The 9209-nt window shown below is 39.3% G+C and overlaps 1 protein-coding gene across 2 annotated transcripts in view; it reads right to left on the bottom strand.

The window, feature by feature from the left end:
• Positions 1 to 9209, bottom strand: part of LOC110444856 (probable phospholipid-transporting ATPase IF) — a 114165-nt gene that overhangs the window by 25555 nt on the left and 79401 nt on the right. For both annotated transcript variants that reach the window (XM_021489219.1, XM_021489212.1), the window contains exons 21-24: positions 5195 to 5297; positions 4681 to 4826; positions 1349 to 1408; positions 465 to 592 (exon numbers count right to left, since the gene is read on the bottom strand). In XM_021489219.1, coding sequence (XP_021344894.1) covers positions 465 to 592; positions 1349 to 1408; positions 4681 to 4826; positions 5195 to 5297 — 437 coding nt within the window. The remainder of the gene's footprint in view (positions 1 to 464; positions 593 to 1348; positions 1409 to 4680; positions 4827 to 5194; positions 5298 to 9209) is intronic.

The raw sequence follows: 9209 nt of genomic DNA, 5'->3' as shown, positions 1-9209 counted from the left end.
GGGGGATGCACTCTGGTGGGTATATATATAGGTTTTTGAGTGAGGGTAGGGGGATGCACTCTGGTGGGTATATATATAGGTTTTTGAATGAGGGTAGGGGGATGCACTCTGGTGGGTATATATATAGGTTTTTGAGTGAGGGTAGGGGGGATGCACTCTGGTGGGTATATATATAGGTTTTTGAGTGAGGGTAGGGGGATGCACTCTGGTGGGTATATATATAGGTTTTTGAGTGGGGGTAGGGGGGATGCACTCTGGTGGGTATATATATAGGTTTTTGAGTGAGGGAAGGGGTGGTGCACTCTGGTGGGTATATATTTAGGTTTTGAGTGGGGGTAGGGGGATGCACTCTGTTGGGTATATATATAGGTTTTTGAGTGGGGGTAGGGGGATGCACTCTGTTGGGTATATATATAGGTTTTTGAGTGGGGGTAGGGGGATGCACCCTTCCACCTGTGACGTACTTGTAGAGGTGTGGATTCTGCAGCAGTTCCTCCTGTGATATGGACTTTTCAAACAGACTGTAGATGAAGATGGGCAGTGAGGTAAATGTGATATTGTACATGGTCAGGTTCATCACGTCGTATATGGTCTGTAATGGAAAATAATCACGTTGTTTACAGTATCATCTTTTATGTAAAAAGTTAACTCGATATGTTCATCAATAGGAGTGTCTTGAGACTCAAACTGATCACCTGTAGTTAATATACTCAAAATTACTCATCTTTCTTAAAATGTCTTTACAAAACCCCCTCAATTTTTGCCTTTCTGCCTTCTAGGGCTTCTTATATACCTATATATATATACATTGTATATCAATTATACTCCATTATACATTGTATATATAGGTAGGTACTAATTACACATTTAACCGTCAGTATTCCGGCCACATTGCTTTCAAGTTGGAATAGATGGAAAATGGAACAGCTGGATTTACATGTAAATGGGACAAATCAAATCACAAGGAAAGGCACGTACACATGTATGATCCATGGACAAACCTTTTTTTACATCATTCACATGAACCAGAACAGTACATTTCACTTACATGTCCCAATAGAACTCACATTTAACAATGCAATATTATCATTGATATTTTCTTTAAAAGTTAATATAGGACAAATGTCATGCAACGTACAAAATATACTTAATTTCATAAATAAACCTTCTAGTACTTTTCAATATTTTTCAGATATATTTCAAATACAGTGTAATCCAGTTGCTAGAGGTGTTTTTTACATTTTATTTTTCTCCAAATTTTTCAACAATATTGGGGAATAACTAGTACTGTAACATATTTTTTTCAATTCTTCCGAATATTTCTTTATTCACAATCAATGATCCTCACCTGTTGTGAAAAACCTGAGAAAAATGTGTAGAAGAGTTGAGCAGTGATGAAAGCGACATTCTGAAAAAACAACAAAATACAAATCAAATGACTCCATGTAAATCAGCAACTGATCAAGAGTCAGAAGGATAGGTAAAAGAATAAACATTTTATTTAATACTGCTCAGTGGCATAGGAAATCATTTTTCAGAGTGTTTGATTACAGGGGGTCGAGCGTCTGAGGCAGGTGGCGCCGGGATTTTGGGAGGGTATTGGAGGAGGAGTTTCCTTTCCCATATATAGCTGGGGGGGAAAAGAATACCTCTAGGCCCTAGAAACAATCTCGTAATCTGGGAATAATCTATTAGTCTGATTATTAACAAATAAAACCCGCTCTTTTATATGATAAATATTAAATTTAGAACTTCACAAGTAGTTTTTGATTAACATAAACCTTCAAGATTATTTGATGTGTATAGAGATTCTAGTGTATGCTTGAGCAGATACAATTGTGTGCTATGCCACTGCTGCTTAAGTTGCCAAACAAAATATTGCCCTTTTATTTTTAATATTAGGCTTAGATTACATTTTTATTTGTTCATTTCCTGGACGAGTGGTTTTTCTGTTTGTCGAGTACTTTTTGCCATGTACTTGTCTGCCGGACAAGTGGTTTCAAAAGTTTTTCCAGAGCCCTGTTACATAAAAGTTTTACTTAAAAATTTAAAGTTTTTAGAGGATTGTATGTTATGTTAGTTTCTATACGTAATTCATGCTAATTATCATTGTGCAATTTACCACTACTTTGTGTGTCTTTTCAGACCGTGTTCATTGCTGAATAAACATATTTAAAGTAAATGGAACAGAGTCCCATTTATGAACACGGTCGGAATACTGAACCCCATCATTGCCACATTACCACAATGCCAGCTGTAGCCTGCCCTATCACAGACTGCGACTATGTCACGGATGACCTGGATGCCACTATCGTCGCGGCACTCATCACGGCTCACTCCGCTGTACACATACCCAAACGAGAACACGCAGTACGTGAGGAAAACACTATGGTTGCAAGAGTGACGCTACACAATATGCGACAGGATCGTGATGAAACTGTCCGGAGTTACGGTGCTAGACTTAAAGGACAGGCCGGTATATGCAAGTTTGTGATTAAGTGCCCCGGATGTACAGCCGACGTCAATTACACTGACGCTATCATGCGTGACGTACTCACCCGGGGAATTGCCGATCCGGAAATACAACTTGATCTGTTAGGACACAAAAATCAGGACATGAATCTTGAGGATGTATTTCAATTTGTCGAATCAAAGGAAGCCGGTAAACGTTCAGCTTCTAGACTTTCAGATTCTCATCCAGTTGAGGCTGCCAGCAGCTCATACCGGAAAAGCAAGGCTGACAGACCGTCGTCCAAAGACACCTCCAACAAAGCAGAGCAATGTGCATATTGCGGAAAAAAGGGACACGGCAAGTCTGCCCTTGCTCGCATACGTAAAACAGAGTGTACAGCATATGGACACATATGTGGGCATTGCCATCGCGAACATCATTTTGAAATTGTATGTAGAAGCAAGGACAAACCCAAAGTGACAGACCGTGATACACTTTCCGGAAGTGCTTTGTTCGACGCATTGTGCTCTGTTCATGATTCTCTACAACATCACCACTGTACCGTTAGTGATTCTGGCATCGAACGCTCAATCTGCATCGACCACCATGTCTATGACGAACTGACGAATTCCTGGGTGAAACAACGCTCCAAGCCTCAACCATTCGTGAACGTGACGGCTAAAGTTACTGCTGAGGACTACGCCGCCCTAGGCTTCAGACTAACACGAGACACCAGCAACGTCTCAATACAGGCTATGGCTGACACGGGATGTCAGAGTTGCCTCGCTGGCTTGAAAGTAATCCGCCGCCTTGGTCTACGAGAATCAGAACTCATACCTGTAACGATGCAGATGCACACGGCTACATACGGTGGTATCAAAATTCTTGGGGCGACCATCCTTCGCTTGATTGGTAAAGACAAGGCAGGAAACACCAAGGAGACCAGACAGATGACATATGTCACAAGCTCAACAGACAAGCTCTTCCTCAGTCGCGAAGCCTGCGCTGCATTAGGTATTATCCACGATTCATTTCCAACCGTCGGAGCTCAAGTCCCTTCAGCTAGCATACATGTCGATGCTACTTTCTCCTTACCGGATCACCAAGTCAAAGCATGCGATTGTCCTACACGCCAACTGCCACCACCGCCTCCGACAAAACTGCCTTTTCCTGCTACAACGGAAAACGTTGGTCANACCTCTTGCAGTTGGAGATCATGTACGCATCCAAAATCAAGTTGGTCCTCACCCCCTTAAATGGGACAAGACTGGAATCATTACCGAAGTTCGCCAGTTTGATCAATATGTAGTTCGGGTATACGGATCTGGCCGTGTTACCTTACGCAACAGGAAATTCCTAAGGAAGTATATCCCAGTCGTTACGCCACCAGCGCGCTACACAATTGACAATCAAATTGGACTCTCCCATCGTACGACGTCTCCTACTTCTAACGCCCCAGACACTGTCGTCGGTGAAGAGAGCACCCCCCCCCGTAAGGATACGAGTCCTCCCCCATCCACTCCGTTGACTACTAGAACCATACAACGTTCGCCTCGTTCATCATCTGATGTTGATCACCCTTCACCACCATTTGGTATTCGAGACATCTTCAGTTGACGTCATCTTGCGTTTGATTCTCCTGCAACCCCAGTGAGCAAAATCACCACACCCCCGGCAACGATGCCACCTATCTCGACACATACGCCACAAGCAGTAGTTCCGTCCCCTGCACCGATCCGGACTTCTGGTCGTGCCACAAAGAAACCAGCTTGGCATTCAGATTATAAAATGTCCAAATAACAATTTACTTGTTTCTACTTGGAACATTTCCCAAGTGTTATATCTGTTGTGCAACTTTTCACGGAGACTCAGTGCTTCATTTTGTTTATTTTAGGACAATTAGTCGGACATTTCTTAATAATTCTCATATTTCTCATCAGTCTTTGTTCCTAGGACTAATACGTGTGACCCTATTACTTACGTGTACCAAAGACTTGGGGGAGATAGAGGATTGTATGTTATGTTAGTTTCTATACGTAATTCATGCTAATTATCATTGTGCAATTTACCACTACTTTGTGTGTCTTTTCAGAGCGTGTTCATTGCTGAATAAACATATTTAAAGTAAACGGAACAGAGTCCCATTTAGTTTTGTTGCCTGTCTGTTAAACCTACCTTAATTCTATATCGGCCATAAGCAATAGAGTATCTAAATATTCCAGACTTACCTTGTAGAAAAAGAACTGTACCAGGTTAGCCAGTCTAGTGTAGTAATAGTTGCCATGCACCAGTATGGCTCGTTTTAAAAACCGGAATTTGGCAAATGCATAGTCGCTGTTACGCACCGCTTGGCGACCTTCCTTCCCCATGATACCTACAAGAAGAACATATCAATTATTGACTGACATATATCAACACTGTTTTCTTATCTTTTTAAGATTTTACCCTTCTGCAAAACAATTTACTATTGCATGGTGAACTGTTTTATTTGTGATTGGCTTTACAACAGAAAACATTCATGGCTATTTTTTTCTGAGTTTTATGGTAACAAACTATACATTTGCTACAAAGGATACTTTCTTTTACAATTTAACAAATGGGGCAATATATAGCATCAAGATTGATCAAACTCTGAAAAGCTTTCAATTTCTTTGACTTTTAAAAATGATTATCTGTTCAAGAAACTTTTTTATCAATTAAAGACAAAAAAAAAAAAATTTATTTTTTTAATTCTAACAATACCTAAGCCAACATGGGCCTCCTGTATCATGCTGACATCATTAGCTCCGTCACCTATAGCTGCCGTAACAGGTTTTTCTTTGGAATTCTTTATCAATTTCACAACCTGCAAATTTCATTTTAAAGATCAATATAATTCAACCTGTCAAAACTGAACCCTGTGTTACTCTATATCAGGAAAATATCCCCTGGGAAACTTTTGCCCTGCGCCGTTAACCCTTTCACCACTGTAGGCCATAATGGACTCATCCAGATCAACGCAAGGTGGAGTCTACTGAAGTTACATAGGGATGAAAGGGTTAATATCCATATTCACCCAATGTTAGTTTCACCCTTCACAACTATGTTCAATGTGTTGTTGGATAATGTTCGCTGTAATGATAAACAAAAAGGCGATTGATCAACTGTGGCGAAAATTTCCCAGTTTAAAGTATAATCTGAGACTTTGTACTACATCATCTTATTATGGATTCATTGTGAACTTTAAAGAATCAAATCAACTAAAGAAACTTAACATGTAATTTTTCTACAGACAGAAATACAATAAAATGTGGTTCAAATGTTATCACTGATCTCAACCTTCTTTTAAACAGTTCAATGATATAGCTTTGTCTCATACTCTCTATTACATTAGGGTAAAAGGTGTCAAGTTCAAACCATTTTTACTGCTGTATTTCAACACTGCAATAAGCCCAGGGGGCCAACACATAATCTCTAACTGAAAGTAGGGGCTACTTAAGCATATATAATTTTTACATGTTAAAGACTCTCTCTCTCTCTCTCTCGCTCTCGCTCTCTCTCTCTCAACTTATACTACTGATATTACTCTTATATAAGTATAGTATGTAGCTATAGGTTTGATGTACACAACAGATAGTATATTATTATTTATGGTTCTAAAGTAAGAGAGTGATGTGTGTATTAACCTGTGTAATGGATAGGTGTCTGAGAGTTTGTTATGGTGTGTTGTTCAGTTGATGGTGTGTGTGTGGGTGTATGGGTGTGTAATAGATGAATTATAGATACAGCTAGGTATGAGACATATATGAGTGTCAATAAATATAGATAGCTGACCTCATACTAGTGTTATGTGTATGCATGTGTGTATATACATATTGTACATACGTATGTACTGGTCAGGATACATCATGGACCTTATGTTTATACAATTAAATGGCTATTATCGAACATGTATACAGTGCAAATGAGTATTAGTGTTGACAATGTGGATACATTAGTGCACGATGGTGACCAAATGATCATGTACACATTGTGATATGTGTGTGTGTGTTGGTGAACAGTGATACATGTACTATGCTAGGCTTGGAAGTTTGAACTATACTTCTTAGATATATAGTGCACATCATCTAGGGGTAGGTGAATGAGGAAATGTTTATAAATAGATATGCAGAATATGATGGTTGTATATAATGTATACCTAACCTGTGCATGTATAGACTATGAAGATATCTCCTGCTAGCATGTATGCATCTGTAAGTTTGAGTGTGTGTGTGTTTCTTTTCATGATTATATGTATTACGAAAAAATCGTCGAAAAATAAACAATTCCAAAAAAAAGAAAGTAGGGGTGGGCTTATTACAGGACAAGGGAAAAGCTTTTGTTGACATTTCATCCTAACTGCAATATATACTGGTGGGCTTATTACCAAGCATGGGCTTATTGACGGAAACATACAGTATAAATATCACATTAGTAATCCATATCATCTGTATTACATATTTCGTTCAATTTTGGCTTTTAATTCCAGGGGAATTTTACCCCCAATACTTTATTAATTTAAATATTATTCATTTACTATGTCAGTAGCTTCTATATATGTATCATCATCTCCAGGAATACTTAGAGTCAAGTCGCTTCGTCTGCAGTTCAGTAGAGTCAAGCTTCTTCTCTAGGTCTATTCTATTTCAAGTCTTAGAGTCGAGTCGCTTCCCTGCAGTGCAGTAGAGTCAAGCTTCTTCTTTAGGTTAAGAGTATTCTGTTTCTCATCTTATCCATAAATACTTAAGAGTCAAGTTGCTTCTCTGCAGTTCGGCAGAGTCAAGCCTCTTCTCTAGGTGTCTTTTTGGAGTCTTGATGTTAAATTTTAGGCCAAAAAAAATTGATTACTTGGTTCTCAGGCCCGCGCGCATTTCATGGCACCGTGCCCATTGCCGATTTTATCGTGAAAGTAATAAAAAACAAGAGGCCCATGGGCCTTAACGGTCACCTGAGTCTATAGTATTTATTTTTGTTGTTGAAATATGTACCAATTTGAGTAAAAAATAGTATAATGTTAACTTAACTTTGTCAGGACCATGAGCTGATCATTCCTAGACCAATTTTAAGTGAGATCGGCCTATTAGAACTTAGTAGCAAAATAGCGGCCATGGCAGCCAAATTGTATTTCTGATTGACCCGAAAAATAACAACACTTTGTCAGGACCATGATTCGATCATTCCTACAAAGTTTCAGTTCAATCGGCCAAGTAGATCTTTACTTTAAGTTTGAAATAGTTTACCAAAATGGCAGCTGTGGTGGCCATATTGGATTTCTGATCGACCTGAAAAATAACAACACTTTGTCAGGACCATGAGTCAATCATTCCTACAAAGTTTCAGTTCAATCGGCCTAGCAGAACTTGACTTTAAGTTTGAAATATGTTTTCAAAATGGTGGCCGTGGCGGCCATATTGGATTTATGATTGACCTGAAAAATAACAACACTTTGTCAGGACCATGAGTCGATCATTCCTACAAACTTTAAGTTCAATCGGTCCAGCAGAACTTGACTTTAAGTTTGAAATAGGTTTTCAAAATGGCGGCCGTGGTGGCCATATTGGATTTCTGATCGACCCAAAAAATAACAACACTTTGTCAGGACCATGAGGCGATCATTCCTACCAACTTTCAGTTCAATCGGTCCAGCAGAACTTGACTTTAAGTTTGAAATAGGTTTTCAAAATGGTGGCCGTGGCGGCCATATTGGATTTCTGATCGACCCGAAAAATAACAACACTTTGTCAGGACCATGAGGCGATCATTCCTACCAACTTTCAGTTCAATCGGTCCAGCAGAACTTGACTTTAAGTTTGAAATGTAAAATGTTAACGGACGACGGACGACGGACGACGACAACGGATAGCAATAGGTCACTTGAGCTAAAGCTCAGGTGACCTAAAAAATTGTGAATGCGCCAGCCTCCATCTTTAAAAAATTCCGGAAAATTGGTCGGCATGTCGTTTTTACTTATTAGTCACCCAAGTCCCGAAAACGTTTGAATAACGGTAAGGATTGAGATTCAGGCAAGCGTTAAAATTATTATGACTTATTAGTCTTGTGTACAAATGGCGCTCATTTCGGTACAAATAAGAATGGGGGGTTCGTGATTCTCGTCTGGAACATCGTGGGGGAATTTTGGAGGCTTGCTCTATGACGAGTCTCTACACAACTATAAAAAGACAAGGTAATGTCCACAATGAACGTTTTACAAACTACACAATAAAAAAAAAAATCGCCCTCGTCTCGTTTTTGCCATGTAAAATGAAAAAAAAATACCGCCCTGCTGCATCTATTTTGAATTTATACATAACTTCACATAATGAAAGAGTTAACCTGTTTATTAATTGAGTTAAGACACAGATATGTATGTGCAAGCAAAGAACATGTACTAAAACCTACTGCAAACATTTGGCGTATCAGGGGCTACTCACTCTATAACAAACCTACTAATAGTAACAAATTTTTTTCAAAAGATTTTAAAGGAAGCTAGACTCTGCGAAGTCACAGAGAAACTTGATATAGAACGTGAGCTAGACTCCAAAGAAAACAAGAGAAGCAGCTAGACTCTGAACGACTCCAGAGAAGCGACTAGACTCCTAATATCCATGGAGAAGCTATAACGCAGAGAAACTTGATAAAGAATGCGAGCTAGACTCCAAAGAAAACAAGAGAAGCAGCTAGACTCTGAACGACTCCAGAGAAGCGACTAGACTCCTAATATCCATGGAGAAGCTATAAA

Source organism: Mizuhopecten yessoensis, unplaced genomic scaffold (genome assembly GCF_002113885.1).
Source record: "Mizuhopecten yessoensis strain PY_sf001 unplaced genomic scaffold, ASM211388v2 scaffold2065, whole genome shotgun sequence".
NCBI lineage: Eukaryota > Metazoa > Mollusca > Bivalvia > Pectinida > Pectinidae > Mizuhopecten > Mizuhopecten yessoensis.
The sequence above is the reverse complement of the archived record's forward strand: the minus strand, read 5'-3'. Positions and strand labels throughout refer to the sequence as shown.